At 36.9% G+C, this 20,253-nt stretch overlaps 1 protein-coding gene across 1 annotated transcript; it reads right to left on the bottom strand.

The window, feature by feature from the left end:
- Positions 1 to 1,128: 1,128 nt before the first annotated feature.
- On the bottom strand, positions 1,129 to 19,357 carry LOC149142545 (clavaminate synthase-like protein At3g21360). Its single transcript, XM_089451508.1, has 2 exons — positions 18,995 to 19,357; positions 1,129 to 1,212 (listed from the first exon to the last, which is right to left on the bottom strand). Exons 1-2 carry the CDS (start codon positions 19,355 to 19,357, stop codon positions 1,129 to 1,131), a joined length of 447 nt encoding a protein of 148 aa, XP_089307634.1.
- Between the last annotated feature and the right edge of the window lie 896 nt (positions 19,358 to 20,253).

The raw sequence follows: 20,253 nt of genomic DNA, 5'->3' as shown, positions 1-20,253 counted from the left end.
AGCATAATTTTGTAAGGTGAGATTAAGTCCTCCTGATAATTATGAGCATGTTTTCTTTCATTGTAGAACATGAATCTAGTAGGATATTTCCCAAATGGGTCAAGTAAAGCTAAAAATAAGTGGTGAAATCCAACATGGTAGGTTGGAACCAAGGAAGACCATCAATTGATTTCGACAAAACCTAAACTAGTCCACTCTACATAAGAGAGATAAGTGGATTTTGTTGAAATTAGGGACACCTCAATAAACATTGACTAGTCAAGGCATACTCCTTCAACTACAAGCCCTTCTTTCCAACAATGTATAATTTTGAGCTTGTAATGTAGAATTTCCTATTTTGAGTTGGGTAGGTTACGTTGAAGAATATCAGACGTAATAACAAGTACAACCCTTAGATATGAACAAACAAGGAAAGGAAGAAATATCAATGTTGAGATTTTTCTGTTTAATTAATTTTGGAAAAAATCTCATGTATGTGACAACAATAGGATTAGTTGCCATATTAGCTCCAGTATTTTTTGAGGAGAAGTTAATGCATCCTATATTTGTTGTGAGGGAATTTGTCATTCAGTTTTATACTCCAGCTATAAGAAATGTAATCCCGTAGAGGATTGAGGGTGTGTGTAGAGTGTGTAGAGAAAATAGGGTGAGGTCAGAGTATGTGTGAAAAATTAAAATTGTTGTAATCTCCTGTTGAATAATAAGATTGATGATGCCTCTGTTCTGGTGGACGTAGCCCAGATTGGTTGGGTGAACCACGTTAAATCTGTGTGTTATGGTTTTGTGTTCTTTAATGTGTTGTGTATGTTTGTTTATTTTATTTCTGTCGCGCATTGTTTAGTCTAACAAGTGGTATCAGAGCAACGCAGCGGAAGTGTGGAGGGCCTATAACCTACAGGTCTCTGGTTGTGGAGCTGGTGCATGTGACAGAGTTGCTGAAGGTGGAGTTTTGGCGATTGGCGTGGTTTCGGAAGAGACAGTCACGCTAATTTCTGACAGAGATCGGGTTGGCACATTTTGTTTTGGAACAGACGCACCAGTGGCACGGATCCGAGTTTAATACTCGCGCCAAAGCGCCAATATCTCAATTGGCACGGAATCGACGGGTTTAAGCGTGCCATTATTTTGTCACTTACACCGTTTTTGTTCCGGCACGAATCGTCTGCTGTCAAAGAAGTGCCAACGCGCCAAGCGAGAATCGCTTTGGTAAAACTGCAATTTTGTTATTAATTTTTATTTGTAATCTACAGTTTATACAGTAGAGGGATTGTATGATAAGGTAAAGGCAGCACAGTAGAAGGCAAAGGCATTTTTTTGTTAGATATTAACTTTATTTATTAACTTGGAATTGGATATTCAGTTAGATACAGCATGCAAAGACTCAAAGTGCTCGTTTTGAGATCAAGAAGTTCAATGGAAAAAATAACTTTGAAATCTGGAAAGTGAAGATGCATGATCTGCTTGTGCAACAAGGCGTGGCGAAGGCACTGTTGGGAAAATCCAAACAGCCTTACACCATGACAGATGATGAATGGAATGAATTGGATGGAAGAGCTCTGAGCGGTATTCGACTGTGTTTGGCAGATGATGTTTTGTTTAACATTGTGTCAGAGAAAACTGCTGCTGGTCTGTGGACAAAGCTTGAGAATCTGTACATGACAAAATCCTTAACCAATAGGATTCTTTTGAAGCGACAATTGTACAGTCTGTGCATGAAGGAAGGTACAACTATTACTGATAATTTGAATGTCTTTAATACTCTTCTGGTGCAATTAGAAAGTATAGAAGTAAAATTTGAATCAGAAGATAAAGCTATAACTTTATTATGCTCGTTGCCCGAGTCATGGGATCATTTTGTTACTTCTATAAGTCTAAGTATATCAGAAACCCTTGAATTTGATGATGTTGTTGGAGCTTTGTTGTCCGAAGAGACAAGGAAGAGGTCAATTTCAGAAACCTCTACATCAGAAGCAATGATGGCTAGAGGTCGTTCTAGAGAACGACGCTCCGATAAGCAGAACGACTCGCGTTCAAAATCGAAAGGGAAGAAGAGTAAGGTAAAGTGCTGGTTTTGTGGCAAATCGGGACATTTGAAGAAGGACTGTTGGAAGAGACAGCAAGCATCCAAAGAAGACTCTTCAATAGCGAAGCAAGAAGCAAACACGACAAATACAGGTTCGGCATCCAAGACAGGTATGAGTGATGAAGTGTTATCAATTGATTTGTCTAGTCATGATCAACATTGGCTGTTAGATTCTGGTGCATCAAATCACATGTGTATTCATAGGGAATGGTTTAAAACTTATAAACCAATCAATGATGGAGTAGTTTACATGGGAAATGATGTCACATGTAATATTGTGGGAATTGGAAGTATACAACTTAAAATGTTTGATGGGACAAATAAAATCTTAACTGGTGTAAGACATGTACCTGAACTAAGGAAAAACCTCATTTCATTAGGAGTACTGGACACAAATGGATATAAAACCTTTATTCAACGTGGAGTAATGAAAATTTATAAAGGAATTTTACTAGTAATGAAAGCAGAGAAGGTTGGAAATCTTTTTCAATTAGAAGGAAGAACAAAGTCAGATCATGTTTCTATAGTGTCTGAAAATGAAAGTAGTTCTATTCGTTTATGGAATCAAAGATTGGGCCAGATGAGCAAAATAGGTTTAAAGATTTTATTTGATCGTAAGTTACTTCCTAATTTAAAGTCTGTTAAGTTAGATTTCTGCAAACATTGTCTGTTTGTGAAACAAAGCAAGCAGAAGTTTCAAACTGGAAAACATACTAGTAAGGGAATCCTTCATTATATCCAATCTGATGTTTGGGGTCCATCTCCTACAACCTCATATGGAGGTTCGTCATATTTTGTATCTTTTATTGATGATTTCTATAGAAAATTGTGGGTCTACATGTTAAAGAAGAAGTATGATGTGTTTATAGTTTTCAAACAGTTTAGAGCATTAGTTGAAAACATCACTGGAAGAAATATTAAATGTTTAAGAACTGACAATGGTGGTGAGTTTACTTCAAAGGAATTTGATAATTATTGCAAGGAAGCTAGGATCGAAAGACATAAAACCACTGTATATACTCCTCAGCAAAATGGAGCTGCTGAATGCATGATCAGGACTCTTTTAGAGAGAGCAAGAAGTATGCTGAGTAACGCCAATTTGCAGAAGGAATTGTGGACAGAAGAGGTTGCTACAGCTTGCTATTTGATAAATTGATCACCATCAACTTCAATAGGATGCAAAATTCCTCAATAGGTATGGAAAGGTCATCCTTGCGATTACTCTAAACTGAAAGTTTTTGATTGTGATGCATATCCTCTAGTTCTAAAACATCAGCGTTCTAAATTAGATCCTAAATCAAAAAGATATATCTTTGTTGGATATGGTGATGGGACTAAGGGATACAGATTGTGAGATCCTACTACTCACAAGATCATCATTAACAAAGATGTTAAAGTTAATGAATCCTCACTTGAAAGTTCAGATGTAGATGTTAAATTGAAACAAGATAATGTATCCAAGCTTCAACACATTCAATTTGAAACCAGTCCAAATATTGATGATGATCAAGATGAACATGGTTCAGATGTAAGTCATGAACAAGTTTCAGATGCAGATCATGAACAAGTTTCAGATGTAGATCATGAACATGATTCAGATGCTGATCATGAAGAAGTTCCTACAGATAATAATCAACAAATTGTGGAAGTACTAGAAACATCTTTAAGGAGGTCCACAAGAATTAAACGTCCTCCTAGAAGGTATGATTATTATGTTACTTCAGTTGCTTTAACCGCTAACGATGATGAACCTTTGTGCTATGAGGAAGCTGTAGAAGGTTCTAAAAGTGAAAAGTGGAAAGAAGCTATGAAGGACGAGATGATGGCATTAGACAAGAATGACACGTGGGAGCTGGTAGAACTTCCTAAAGACAGAAAAACTGTGGGATGTAAATGGGTGTACCAGTTGAAAAGGGGTGTTGGTGGTTCAAAGGACAGGTACAAAGCAAGGCTGGTCGCGAAAGTTCTTTCTCAGAAAGCAGGCATTGATTTTCATGAGATATTTTCACCAGTTGTAAAAATTGTTTCGATTCAAATTGTATTAGCATTAGTTGCCTTACTTGATTTAGAATTACAACAACTAGATGTTAAAACTGCATTTTTACATGGAGATTTAGACGAGGAGACTTACATGGAACAACCGGAAGGGTTTGTTCAAGATCGCAACAAGAAATTTGTCTGCAGGGTCAAGAAATGATTGTATGGTCTGAAGCAGTCGCCTCGACAATGGTACAAGAAGTTTGATTCTTTCATGTTGAGTCAAAATTATATAAGAAGTGAATATGATCATTGTGTTTACTTTAAGAAATTAAGTAATGGCATGTTCATTATCTTAGTGTTGTATGTTGACGATATGCTTTTAGAAAGCAAAAGCATAACAGAGATCAACAGGTTAAAGGCTCAGATGGCTAGGAAATTTGATATGAAAGATCTAGGAGCAGCAAGACAAATTTTGGGCATGGAGATTTTCAGAGACAGGAGCAATGGTAAGCTGTGGCTATCAAAACAGAAGTATATTGAGAAAATACTCTTGAGGTTTGGTATGAACAATGTGAAGCCTGATTCAGTCCCTTTAGCTTCCCATTTTAAGCTTTCTTCAAGTTTATGTCCTAATACACATGAAGAAAAGGAATATATGTCTCGAATTCCATATGCCAATGTAGTAGGTTGTTTAATGTGTGCGATGGTTTGTACTTGACCAGATATTTCACACACAGTTGGGGTTGTCAGCGTGTATATGGAAAATCCAGGAAAAGAACACTGGTCAGTAGTGAAATGGGTGCTTTGATATTTGAGAGGCACAAGTGATTATCGTATCACTTATAACAGAAGTAGTGAATTTGTTTGCGGATATGTTGATTCCGATTTTGCAGGTGATTTGGATAAGAGAAGGTCAACTTCAGGGTATGTCTTTACTCTTGCAGGTGGAGCTATAAGCTAGATGTCAAAGCTACAGAACATTGTTGCTTTATCCACTACTGAAGCAGAATACAGAGCTGCTTTGCATGCTTGCAAAGAAGCGGTTCGGTTGAAAGGTTTGATTGGTGAGCTTGGTAGGTTACAGGACAACATCAAGTTATTTTGTGATAGTCAAAGTGCAATTTATTTGGCTAAGAATCTGGCCTATCATAGTAAATCAAAGCATATACCTATCAAGTACCATTTTCTAAGACAGGTTATCACTGAAAGGGGTGTTTCTCTTGAAAAAGTGCATACAAAGGAAAACTGTGCAGACATGTTCATGAAACCAGTTTTGTTAGAGAAGCTACGTTGGTGTCTGGCTTCTCTTGGCTTGCAGAAAAGATAAAAATAATAAATGAACAGGGTATCAGGCTAATTGTTGTCAAGGTGGAGATTGTTGAGATTTTTCTGTTTAATTAATTTTGGAAAAAATCTCATGTATGTGACAAAAATAGGATTAGTTGCTATATTAGCTCCAGTATTTTTTGAGGAGGAGTTAATGCATCCTATATTTGTTGTGAGGAAATTTATGATTCAGTTTTATACTCCAGCTATAAGAAATGTAATCTCGTAGAGGATTGAGGGTGTGTGTAGAGTGTGTAGAGAAAATAGGGTGAGCTGAGAGTATGTGTGAAGAATTAAAATTGTTGTAATCTCCTGTTGAATAATAAGATTGTCAATGCCTCTGTTCTGGTGGACATAGCCCAGATTGGTTGGGTGAACCACATTAAATCTATGTGTTATGGTTTTGTATTTTTTAATGTGCTGTGTAAGTTTGTTTATTTTATTTCCGTTGTGCATTGTTTAGTCTAACAATCAACGACCTCATCAAATACAAAGAAAGTTTGAAAATTTGTAGTAAAAGAGAAAATATCCTTCAATGACATAGTGATCCAAGTGGCTCCAGAGACACTCAGAGATCAAAGAAGGCCTATGAAAAGCTCAAAACCAAAGTTTTTGTGTTGTAGGTAAAATAGGTTTAGATCGAAGCACTCATCATAAGATTTCCAACGATGCAAGGATTGAACCCGCCAGGACGGTTTGACCGACCCACCCTGTGCGCAGCCCTGCTAAGCTCATCAGAAATGATGTCCAATCAAAAAATTAACTGTCGACTATTTTGGGGACACTGGGGGGTTGGAACCTGAACCTTTCCCAAGGTAATATTAGGGCCCACCAATGGCCCACATGCTTCTCTTTGAAATGTTTGCCCAAAAACACATATAAAAACTCAATCAATCATTTTCTCGAGACAAAGGACGCTAAGCGCAGAACCCAAGATGGGGGAGGAAACTTGACTTGACATGCAAACTGAGGAGGGGAACCATGATGTAGAGAATATGTGAGGAAATATTCAAGATTCCACGGGGACAAAATTTTGACAGTGTGAGAAATATGCCAAGTTTATACTCATATTAGTCATAATTTCATGAGCAATGTGATGGTGCAAATGATTTTCTGATCCACGCATTAGATTTTCCAGAGGGAGGAACCATGAAGGTGGAACCTTCATGGAAGAATCTACATGGAATCTGAAAGTCTCCTTGGTGGCATGAAATTGGCAGTACCTGAACCAAACAAACATTATACTAATTTTTCTTAGTTTTTCACAACGAATGTGATGGTGAGATCATTTTCTTCATCTAAGTAGTTGAATTCCAGTCAACCCATTGAAGGGAATCTTTGAGATTCCTCGGGAGACCATATTTCACTGAGTCAGAAGGGGCCTCAAGTTTACAGTCAGATTTCATGAATTTTCACCAGGACTTCAATTTTGCAGTATGTTCTTCGATAGAGGTGTGAGTTTTTAGGCCATCCCCGAATGTCGAGGTATAATATGCATTGAGGTCATGTGTTCTTTTGATTTTTGTTGAGATGATGCTTTGATGTTGATATCCTTATTTACTACTATGTCGAAGGATCCTTGAATGCCAGTTCATGTGAGAGTTTGATATTTTGTGATGTTGATGGAGAGATTTTATGAGTGAGATTTCTTATAGGAGAATTCCTCGTGCAGAGATATGACTCTCTAGTTAAGGGAGTTATTCCTTATATTGAAAAAGAATACATCATGTATTCATCATCATCTTTCAACAATTAATGAAGTAACCTCCCCACTCTTGACACCGGGCCCAAAGATGTAATCCACACTGGGTGAACTCCATTATCAACTTCTGTGTGTTCTTTGGTTTGATGGTTGTCATTATGTTTTGTCTTCTTTAAAGTATGCACAAGTGGGTTTTCATACTTCGTGACATACATTTATGCTAATATCACAAAAGTAAAAGATCTTGGTTAGTTTCAATAGTTGACAGATCCGGATCAAGTTTGGTATTAGAGCGGTCTTCTTGCTTATGTGAATTATGAGTGTGAATGATAACTAGATATAAAACGTGCAAGAAGAAGGAAAATGAAGGATCACAAAGACCCCTACGAGGAGCTCCTGAGGATGGAATGTATGGTAGATATAATGTATGTAGATTATAAGGAGAAAATGACAAAAGAGGAATATGGTAAAGATAGAGTAGATGACAATGCTCCATCTCCATCTTAAAGTAAGAGATAATTTCAAAATATTTCTCAAATATGCCCTAGGGAGTAGGAGATAATTTCAAAATATTGTTCAAAGAAGCCCTCAAGCGATAGCGGACCACAAATATGGACAAATTTTCCCCGATCCTTCGGTGGCTACCCACAAGTGACACATCTGTTAGGTAAAATTGACTAAGGGTTTGAGTCAAGGTTGACCTGGTTAAATATAAATGGATTAGGCACATGATATAGTGTACCCAGGGTATTCTTTCCCATGGTATTGCATGTAATGGAGCCTATCAAAGGTGTGAAAACTTTATTGTAAGGTAGGCTTGCGAGGTGAGCGGTGAAGGCTCACTTGGCCATCTTGGCTAAGATTTTAGCCAAGTCTAATGAGATCTCATTGGCTTGGGTTTTTCCCTATATTTAGGGTTTTGCTAGATAAACATGTGCGTTTATGCGTTTAAGACTATTCCTGGTTATTGTTCCTCTAAGTAAATCTCCATAACTAATTTATGTTCTCTGGTAAATTTCTTAACAAGTGGTATCAGAGCCATTTTGGCTTCATAAAAATGAATTTTGTCACCAAGGGTTTATATTGGCATGGTAGATAGAGATATAGCTAATTTTTCTTGAAGATCTAGATCAAAAGCCATAGATTGTGAAGAAAATTGCACACTACAAAGTTATGGATCAAATTGGATCAGCTAAAAGAAGCAGCCATGATTAGCACATACGGATTGGAGTAGATTGAATGAAAGGATCTAGTTTCACTAGCTACTAGAAGGTGTGATTTTCCTATGCCAGAGCCCTAGAACGATCCATAGAGGGAAATATCATGAGGTTCGATTTTTCACTAGTTTCCCATGTTGAATATGCTTGTGAATAGCGAAGGTTTAATTCCTACAAATTGATAGCTATAACAGATTTGAAATGAAAATTGAAGGACAACCTCTGAGAGGGGTTGTCGATTCTGTAAAAGGTAGTGCACATGGTTGCTTGATGTTGGGGTGAATGTGGAGTAGAAAATATAGGAAGATTGATGCCATGGTGAGCGACCTGCGTAGGTCAAGATCTAGTCTACGACATTGAAGAAAGAGGATCAGGCATTGCATGGTAGTGAAAACGCTGCATCAGAAGGGTTCCCGATTTTTGCAGAATCTCGTTGCTCAGGTGGGGCATGGTAAAGTTGTCATACAAATGATAGTTTCTCCAATGGGGCATGACAAAGTCGTCGTGTAGAAGTGATGTGAGGGCACAATAGAGTGGAGGCATGGTTGGATAGTGGAGGCTAAGAGAATTTCTAGGGTTGTTATGCATATATGTAATGTTGTCACAACCAGTGTATGGGACCTTGCTCACATGTTGTGTTGTGTAATATAAATTAAATTGAAAGTGTCTGCAAAAATGGATATTGTCATCCCTAGTTCCCAAAAGTTTCATGATTGTTGCAATAATGTGGCAGTTTGTTCATAGAGCTTGGATGTTGATAACCATAGCATGAAGTGTGACTTAGAGATTAGCCATTTTCAGGCTAGTTTTATCTTCTAAGGGTTTGAGAAAAAAAGTCGGGTCAAGGAGAGACAGCTGCAGCCCATGGTTCGTGAAAGTCGAGAATATCATCAAGGTAAAATGTTGACATTGTGTAGATTTCCAATATGGATGAGAATTTTGAAGCGATATGGATATCAACCATTGACAACAAAAACGAGCCCATCTAGCGGTGGTGGCATTGTGGTGGAGCTAAGAGGTTCATTATCGAACTTTAGTCAATATTCTTTCCCTTTTGTCGAGCAATGGAATCCTACCCATCATATCCCAGTCACTCAAGGAGGAGGAGTGTTATCACTCGTAGGTGAGAACCACTCAAGAGAACACATGTAAGTTTGGGGATGAAATATTGTGGCTTTAAGAAAAAACACCTGATTTGGCAAGGTGTAAAGCCTGGCCGAGAAGATTAGTGTTGATATATCTTATATATTTTGGTAAATGCAACAACTATCAGTTATGATAATAGAGGGGCCAAAAGATCGGATATATGATGTCTATGAGATCATCATTTTTGGAAACGAAACTTGTAGGTGGTGGACGTGCTAGTTAAAATTAGATCACGATAAAGCTAAATGGGTATGTCCAACTTGGTAGATGATAAATCTATAGTGATGTTTAATGGGAATTCAATTGGTTTGATAGAATGTTTTCAAATATTTTGTGGCTATGGAGATCAGGTAGGCTCAAAGTATGGAGCAATCACAATGAGAGAGTATGGGTCAGAATAAAGACAACAATAAACAAAAAATAATAATGGAGTCAAAATTATTTCATGTAAATGGGCATACTACTATAAGACCTGGTAAGGCATGCGTACCCCTGGGTAATCACAAGTAAAGTCTGGGTTAGGCCTAAGTGATAGGGGGGATGTTAGGTTAAAGATATCTTGTGTAAAAACTTTGAAGGGGATAAGGGCTAGAGTCAGCATGGTTGTCTCACTTAGCAGGTTTGGCTGGAGTTAGTCAAGGAACCTCAAGTCAAGTTTAAGGGGGAAATTGTTAGGTAAAATTGACTCAGGGTTTGAGTCAAGGTTGATCTAGTTAAATAGCAGTGGTTTGGGCACATTATATAGTGTACCCATGGTGTTGCATGTAATGGGGCCTATAAAAGGCTGGAAGACATTATTGTAAGGTAGACTTGGGAGGTGAGCGGTGAAGGCTAATTTGGCCACCTTCGCCAGGATTCTGGCCAAGGCTAATGAGATCTCACTGGGCTTGGTTTTTCCCTAGATTTAGGGTTTTCCTGAATAAAGATGTGTGTTTATGTGTTTATTCTTGTTCATGGTTATTGTTTCTCTCATTAAATATCCAAAATTGATTTATGTTCTCCAATAAATTTCTTAACAACATCTTATTCCGACAATGACTTTGGGAGTGCCACTCCCTTTAAGATACAAGTTAATTTTGACATCCCCATATTTGAAGGTTAGATAGATGTGAATGTCATAGATAAATGGTTAAATATGCTCAAAGGATATTTCTTGGTTCATGACTTCTCCAATTGGGAAAATATTGCTTTGGCACTCCTCAAATCCACCGCCAACATCAAGGATTGGTGGCAAACCTACAGCAAGAATAGGGATGAGAGTGAACCCTCACTATTCTCATATGCACCCACTTCGAATTCTTCCTAATAAGCCATAAAGGAAAATTATTACCATGTTAAGAGCTATGAATTGTTGTGCAGGCAATCCTTTATGCAGAAAAAAATGATCCCTCTAGTCCTATGGGAGGATCTAGCAAGAAATGAAGACAAATATATGTAAAATTGCGTAGTTTATACCAAAAAACACAAAGGAGGATAGATGACCTACCTCACTCTGATGCTAACATCCATTGGTGTTGTTGTTGATTATTTTGTTTCCAAGCTCAATATCCTCTTCACCATTATGGATGAATAACTACAAGGAAGAACACATGGAGACAACATAAACATACAAAGAAAAATTCATTCCAATACAAACCATGTAACAGATCAAGGAGTATTACACTAAATAACCAATAATTGACACATTTATTGAGAGCAAACACATAATTTATTATTAATAGATGGTAAAGGGATCATTACAACCACTTAAGCCTTAATGTTGGAAGCCTCCTTTAGGTGAGTTTAAAAGTCCTAGCCTTAACCTCCAATAACTCCTTTCTCCTTAGAAAGATGGGAAACAATTGGGCATAATTCAACACTGGGAAGGCAACCAATCATTCGGCAACCATTAGTGGATAGTAGGGATCTCATTTATAGGGAAGTAGAGGGAGTTGAGGATCCATGAAAGGAGGTTGAAGTTCCACATCTCAAGGGAAATATCCATGAAAGTAGGATTCAGAACCAATAATGGGAGGTCCTGTTCCAATCTTCATTCACTTGTAACTAGCTCGCCATTCTCGAGAATTCTAGTAAGAGAAGTTTCTCCTCCATTTTGGGAACAAATTCCTGAAGAGGACCAGCATTGATTTTCATGATAAAGGTCATGCTAGCAGTACTAGGAGAGTATTATACAATAAGTGATCAACACGGGTCACTAGTTATGCAAAAGGAATTGGTCTTGAAAAACAAGATTTTTGACAAATCTTCAGAATTATTTCATGGAATGTCTTCTTCTTTTCTTCATGGATCCTTATGAACATGTTTCATGGTGAATACACTAGCAACTTATGTGATTTTGTGATATTTGTGGCAATAACAATGCAAATTTCAACACTTTAGGATACGAGACGGGGAGTGTGACAAAATACTATATAACAAATTGCCCCTAAAGGATGAAGGGAGAACAAGGAGTGATGGTTGAAGTGCCTTACAAGCCAAGGCAAGGACTTAGAGAAACACCATCATGAAATCTACAAATAAAACATAATACAATATATTTGACATCTTTGATGTATGTATGCCTAATAATACATCTCTGAGTAAGCATCTAACAATAGATGAATCCACGACATGGACACAACCATCTAAATAGAAAGGGTTACGTTTATGGATCCACAACATGGATGCAGCCATCTGAATAGAAAGGGTTACGTTTATGGATCCACGTCATGGATGCAACCATATGAATAGAAGGGATGATGTGTACAATCATGAATATTTAATAACTCCACGTAGCATATATTTATTATATGAAACCGAGGGTCTTCATTTGTCCTGATCCAACCAAATTATGAATCTGACCATGTGAATAAATGTTTCAATGTCAAACATGGTAGAAACCATCTGATTACTGGTAAATGATGTAAACCATTAACAGGTATGAGCTAAAGCACCAATGATGACGATGGATCTCAAAGTACAACAACACAATCCATGAGTGCGAACAATGAAACAAAAGTCAAACACTCGCAGAATCATTTGATCGAAGGCTAGCGACGTGAACCTATCGTTGAATGCGAAGAACCTGCCATTGTGGCATATAAGCTCCAAGGTACTAAAAGGGAGTTTCTAGACCATCTTCCTAGATAATGAGTTGCAGTCGACAAGAAGTGATCCATCTAAGGAGGGCCATAATGTTTCCCACATCATCGACATGAAACGTAGGATTTTTTAGAGTTGGCAAGAGTGATTCAGGATTGTTGTAGAAAATTCAAAAAATTATCAATGGTTTAAATTATAGATGGAACTTCTCTTGAACATATTGACAACACAACTCTAGAATTTGGTAGGATTTGACTCAAAAAAGGATCAAAGGTCATGATGAACTTAGGATATAATCATATGAGAGGAAAATGGATTCCCAGAACCTAGTAAGGAAGGTGAGGAAGCAAGGATAAACCAAACCTGACATGAGATACATATAAATGTCATGTTCAAGAGTGACATGCTACCTTTTATACAAAATAGCGGATATACGTTTCCTTCCATTTTCCCCCACTATTTCTAGCGAGCACCTCTTTATTTTTAATCTCAAGCTTGAAGAGGATACCACATTAGTGGGTTCGAAATGTCGACTAAACCTTAATGATGTGATTAATCTGAAAGACATTTATCTACCATATGCTTGTCATATAAGTTCATGCTTTGGAAGAATCCATCATAGTATTTTTAATGAGCCCTAGGAAGGAGTAGCTCATCTTGTCATGGTGACAAGTCCTTCATTGTTTTAATTTTATGATTCCAATGGAGGAGTAACTAGACATCTTTTTTATTTTTAGAGATTTTGAAAAAGAGGAAAAATAAAACTGTAGAGGTCCCTTTTCATAGATAGACTCTTAAGTCTGAAAATGTAGAAAAAGATTACTCAAGAAAACCTCTTAGCCACGTGTGACTAAGGTATTCCTTTCCCTAAGTAGTCTATCTCAGTCCAGGAAAGGATTAACTTATACACAATAGATGTATTTTCATTTACTTTTACGAGCCCAAAAAGACAAGTGCTCGACAATATTTTCATATTTCGAGAGTCAGAAGAGAGATGAAATATGACTCCAAGGGGTTTCCTTTTTGTTTATTTTTTACGAGTCTGAAAAAGTGATAAAATAAAACTAGATAGTTCATCCAAAATATTTGGTTCGAGAAAAATATACAAGTATAGGTAAAAATATGCCTTAAATGGTAAAAAATACTTTAAAAATTTTATATAAACTCCAAAAGTAAAAATAAAAGTGCCTTTTTTCATTTTGTGAAGTAGAGAGCACATTTTTCCCTAAATTCCCCCAATCTTCTGGTGAGGAATGTGATCAATCTAGGCACCATTTAGTGAACCGTCTATTGTAAGTAAGATATTTGTCCTTCCTCTGCAATTTTATAGTAACTTCAAATAATTTAACCCATAGAATAGGCAGCGAGGAGGGTTTAAATAAAAAATGAGTCAAGGGTGCCCAACACGGATTTTCCCATTCAGATCATGCTGGGCTCCTAAGCCTAATAGTTCCATCGTGCTGGAAGGACAAAAAAAATTAGAGACAGTGATGCTGGCACTGCGAAGTATAATTTTTCAACAGATATAATTTTGCAAATTTTCATCCATGGAATCTAATTAAAACCTTATTCAATGATGTTTTATAGGATATTTCTTGGAGAAAACGGCTATTGAGTGGAATGAAAGAGTCCATGAAGCATAAGCTTACTAGGAATCATAGTATCCTCATTGCATAAGAGCTCTCCATGCATGTGGATTGATTAATTTTTCTGTACCCTTGGGATTAGAGCCCAAGTGGAGTTATAACAATACTTGGTAGGGTGGTGTGATGTAGAGTGTTAGATGTTTATGATAGGGGACCAAGAGATTGAAATAGAAGTTCCAGACATACAATTTATCACTATTTTGTCCAAGAGAGGAAAATGAGTACAATTTTTTGGTTCTCGTGTTAGAGGAGAAAGCACTGACTTGTTAATAGCCAGACATTTCCATGGTTCCTCCCAGACAAAAAGCGAGAATATAGACATCAAAACCATCACAAATCCTCAATTAAGAGTAATTATCTATACTATAGCTCAAATGGTTGGGGTCTAAGCTCTACATGACGTTAGAAAATCCCACTTTTAGTATGCACTAGATTCCCTCAGTCCGACCATGTTCAACTGGTGAGAAAGACTACTACTCAATATGAAAGACTAGCTCACCAAGTGAATTACATGTAAACTCAAACAATTTGGCTACAGATAGATTTTGGTGACATTATTTCTAAAGTGTGTTTCGTTGTTATCGGTGGGTGGAGGTAGAAATTCTAGAATTCAAGGATCCACATTCGCTATTGTGGGGAGAGTTGTTGCCTCATCATGGAGGTGGGCAAAAAATTTCCTTTCCATCTATGTTCCTTATGTGGCTACGTCAGTAGCTCATCATGGTGGATGACTAGACATATGATGGATAGATTTCTGAGGAAATCCTGATCTCCCATTGCCACCTAGAGTGCAGTGGAATGACTCAGGTAAAGAAGTGTCTTTTAAGTTTTTAAATTTTTTTGATGTTTTCAATTATGTGAACTAAGATTGCGACTTGTGATATTTTGTAAATGTGGGCCTAGATAGACCTCCAAGGGTTTCTCTAACAGTGAGAGGGCGGCACGACAGCTCAAGGATGCACCATATGTCGAAGGATTTGATCCTATGTTGGAGGTGAAGCACAATCTAGAGGACCTACCTAGAGGCATTCCATATTAAGCTGTTATTAATGCGATGCCACTTCGGTATCAGAGGCATAGCACGAGGGTATCATCTACACTACATCAACTGTTGGGCCGAGTTGTTAGGGATATATCATGTTATCATGAGAATCATGTTGGTGTCTAGACATGTCTCTAGTCCTATTTTGCACTTATGTAGGCTCGAGGAGCCATGTGTCTCAGAACTCAAATTTTTATTTTTTATGTAAAAACCATTTTGCAAAATCTATATGGTGATCTATATATACATGTTTTACCTTATGTACCTAGTGTTCTTTTTGTGTCATGGTTTTTCTTTTTACATATGTTTCCAATTTCAATCTAAAACATGGTTAGCTAATGCATTTTCCAATGTATTTAGATGTCTTGGAATGTGTGTATATGTTATGTAATCAAAATTTCTTTCAAAGAGACGAGCGTGTAAATACATTCTTAAAAATTGTGGGTTTATGATGGAATAATGCATGTTTAATTGTAATATAATGAGTTGTGAATCAAGTTTAACAACTAAAGCACATATAGCAAGAGAAATAGCTTCCGACAATTCTTCGATGACCACACTATATTATTCTATATTGTTAGTTGTGTGTACTAGACATATACCCTGTAAACATACTAACTCATTATTCGGAGCAAAGAGTTCCCACGAAGCAGAAGACAGATTTTGTGTGCTATGACAAACACCATCAATGAAGCCAACATAAGGAGGAGGTTTCATCAACATCTGCAAACCAATTGGAACATGCGGTAAGGAGGGGAGAACATGTTTACAAAAATGTAAACAATCACAACTAAAGACAACACACTAATGAAACACACACTAATGTACAAAGTATCTACATAAGATTAAGTATAATATTTTTTCAGGTAGAGGCCATTGCAAGGTTTAGACAAATGATCTTTTTCATAATCAACTAACTCATATGCACCCTTTCCTAATACATGTTTGACAATATAGAGCCCATGTCATATGGGTTCAAACTTTTCAGCTCCTAATTTATCGTTAGCTAGATCATACAACAAGACCAAGTCATCTTCTGCATATGCACGAGGGGTCATGATTTTATTATATTTGGCTTTAACTCATCTTTTTTTACTCTTAGTTATAAATGCAGTACTTCAGTGAGTCTCATCAAGATGTTCAAAGTAAAGCACCTGTGCTTGTTCAGGTGAAGCGCCAGGAAGTAGTTCGACAACTAGCTTCAATGATGGGATCTCACTTTCAATGGGTAGAGTGGCTTCCAGACCATATATCAATTAAAAAGGTGTGAATCCAGTTTCCATTTTATCAGTGGTCCAATATGCCCATAAGGCTGAAGAATTATAATATGCCAGTTCTTTTTATTCATCCCAATAGTTTGTTGAAGCATAATGACTAAAACTTTGTTGATAGCTTCAACTTGACCATTGGCCTGTGGGTAATATGGAGTTGAGCTATTATGATGTAATCCAAAGTTAGTAGTGAGTTTTGTCGTCATGTAATTATGGAAATGGGAACCATGGTCAGTGACTATGGCTTGCAGAACACCTAACTGAGCTATGACATAATGAAATAGGATTACAACTGAATTTTTACCATTGACATTGTATGTAGGCATCGTTTTGACCAATTTTGTAAAATAATCCGTGACAATGATGGTGTACCCATCCTGCGTGGCCGAGTGACGATTACAAGTCATGAAATCAATGCCCATTTTGCAAATGGAGCAACCGTAATAAGTGGGTGTAAGGGAGTGTTTGGGGTGTGCTATTTCCGGTTATAAATTTGGAAAGCATGATATTTCTATACTAAAAATCTTTGAAGATGGAAGGTCAAAAATATGCAGCGTAAAGGATATTTTGAGTTTTTGTGTTTCCTGACATATGACCGCCATAGGCTCCAGAGTGGCAATAATTTAAAGCTTTCTAATCTTCCTCATGTGTGAAACATCATCGAAGGACTAAATCCACACCATGACGGTATAAGGTATCCCCAATAATACGATAAGGTTGGGATTTGTACCAAATTTGACGTCGCTCAGAGTGAGATAACTATGGTCTAAAAGTATGAGTTTGAAGATATATGATAATGTCTCCATACCATGGACTGAGAGTGCTAATGAGGAAGATGGATTCATCAGGAATAAATTTATCAGATATGGTGGTTGTGTCTGCAGAGGGAAGATCACAAATGAGTTTAACAAAAAATAGTGATTTCCTTGACTTAGCTTTAGTGAACTCTAATTCAAACTCCTAAAGGATGGCAATCCATTTGGATTATTTACCCCTAAGAAACTGATGAGACAAAATATAAGTCATGGGGTTACAATTAAATATCACTATAGTTTTGCGTAAGAGGATGTAGTGGCGAAAACGTTGGACAACATGAACTGTTGCCAATGTTATCTTCTCTACATGGGCATACTGAATCTTAGCATCAAAGAGGTTACAACTCAGGGAGTATATCACATGTTCATTTCTATTGTCATTGTCTTCAACCAACACCATAGCAATGGTATTGTAAGTGGTGGCCAAGTATAGGAAATAATAATGATGGTAATTAAGAGGATCCAACAAAGGTGCGCTAATGAGTGTGGTATTTAAAGCGTTGAAGGAATTTTGGGCAATGTTGTCCCAAATGAATGGAACCCATTTCTTCAAAAGGTGAGTAAAACCTTTGGAAAGCTCAGCATAGTTTGGGATGAACTGACAAAGAAAGTTTTCCTTCGCTTGCAAACTCTGAAGGTGGTGTAAGGAAGATGGAGGGGGTAGATTGACAATGGCCTCCACCTTAAGAGGATCAATTCAAATGTCTTCTTTGGACACTACAAATCCTAAGAGACGATCATATTCAACCCAAAAGAGACATTTATAAGGATTTAACAGGATATTATAATGTAGGTAACGAAGAAAAATAGCCCGGAGGTGAGCCAGATGGTCTTCATGTTTAGAGGACTGCGCGGGTAAATCATCAAGGTATGGCTGAATGATAATTTTGATATCATGGAAAGCATAATACATGGCCCTTTTGAAGGTTGAACCAAAATTTTTAAGGCCAAAAGGAATGTTTTTATAGGCGAAAGTTCCCCAAAGATAGATAAAGGTAGTCTTGTGTGTGGGGGAAAGCACTATGAGTGTTTTGTGGGGAAAGCATGGTAGGTGCTTTGAGCAAACAGTGTGTCGGAGAAAGCGTTGTGGGTGTTTTGTGTAGAAACTCCACCTAACATAAAATATAGAAAATAGTAGTGTGATTATTTTGGATAGACATTCCACCCATTATAAAAGACAAAAAATATGATAGGAAATTTACTAGCCAAAAGAAATAAACCAACTATACCATTTGTGGAAATCTACATAAATACGATATAAACTTTGTCATTCTATAAATATCACTAAAAAGTAAGATAGATACCTGCTGCATATAAATTTAATTTATTCTTACTTTCTTTATTCTTCCTACTTCTTTGTTGGTTTTGTAACGGGACTGCCACCCCTTCAAAAATAATTGAGGATCCTCTTTCTGAGGGACTCTACATGAATAAATCAACCCCCTTCAATTTTGTTTTACAACCTGTGGAAAATTTTGTTCCATTAGTTGGGTGACTTTATTTCTTAAAAAAATTGATGTCTTCCCTTCCCTCCCTCTATAGGCCCAATCTCACAGAACAAAATTAATTTCGTAGGAAAACTATCGAACTGAAATGGAAAAAAAAAAAAAAACTGAGGATAAGTTTGAAGAGACAGAAAGAAGATAAGAAAATTTTAATGTGGAATGCATAGAGGATCGACTTACCATAGCCATCTCCAGATGGAATTTGATGTTCTGGTCGAGAGGAGCTTCCTTTACAGTGTAAACCCTTCCTTCAACCCCGGTCCTTGAAGCTAAGCCCAGACATGAATGTTCTTCCCATCCAAAGTCTTCAACAACTGCATTGAAATCTGATGCACTTCTCACTGGAAATCCTCTGAACAACAATGCCCCAACCCGTTTTAGATTATTGTCGATGCATTCCCTGTTCTGTTTGATGGCGTTGACGAGGGACCCAATTGAGGGGTTTCCATCTTGAGGCAGCAAAACCATGGGAAAAAGGGTGCCATCTTCGGGAATCTGTTGTTGGGGAATCCTCCTTTCTTTTAAAGCAGTTAATTCTTCCATTGTTTTATCCTGTTTTTGTTTAGAATGCTCTCCTGAATATACGATATCAGAAATCTTTTCGTGTATTGAAGTTAGGTTTATATACCAGATATTTGGTGACTTGCCTCAATGTGGGTAAAACTAACTAGTTTTCAAGCAGTCAATTTATTGAAGCAAATAAGGAGCAATGATCACCACTTCTCTTCAGCATTGGAGTTTTATTTATATATATATATATATATATGATGACAAGTTGTTGCTGGCTCAAATGACAACTTTTAAGGACAAAGTAGCCTTGCCATACTTGTAGTTAGAATTAAGTAGTCTGGCTCGATACCCAAGATACATTTTATCTTCTCCTTACCATATGCTTATTCTGCATGTCTAATAATGTGCACATTTTTTGTTTAAGTTCTGAGCCAATAATAAATTTAACAATTACACTATAGCGAATATCATAGTTTACATAGAATAAAATTTTGCGTCTACATGTTACTGAAAAACTTTCTGAATAAGATTTTCCAAATGAAAATCTTCAATCTTTTGGGGTTTTGCAAATGTAGGAAAAATTATTTTTGCAAATGTAGGAAAAATTATTTTTGCACATGTTCTTGTACATGAACATGGGAATTTTGCACATTATATACCTATATTGTTTGTGTTGAAGCAAACATTGGCCTAATCTCCTAGCATGATTTTTCTTTTTCATTTTTTCTGGAGATGGAGATCAGATTGTATGCAGTTTTCATGACATTGTTGTGTTGGTCTAATCACGTGGCCAGCGAGCATTTTTTATTGGAAGTGCATGGAGGACAATTTTAAATGAAGTTTTTTTTATCGAATGTTCAGAAAGAGATTTGATTTTTGATCTAGTTTAATGAATTATTTTCCATCTAAAGCATGTTTTCTATCATTGT

Source organism: Pinus tabuliformis, chromosome X (genome assembly GCF_031772625.1).
Source record: "Pinus tabuliformis cultivar Carrire ecotype Pingquan chromosome X, CPIR1, whole genome shotgun sequence".
In the NCBI taxonomy this organism is placed as follows: domain Eukaryota; kingdom Viridiplantae; phylum Streptophyta; class Pinopsida; order Pinales; family Pinaceae; genus Pinus; species Pinus tabuliformis.
This window is presented reverse-complemented; position numbering and strand designations above follow the sequence as displayed.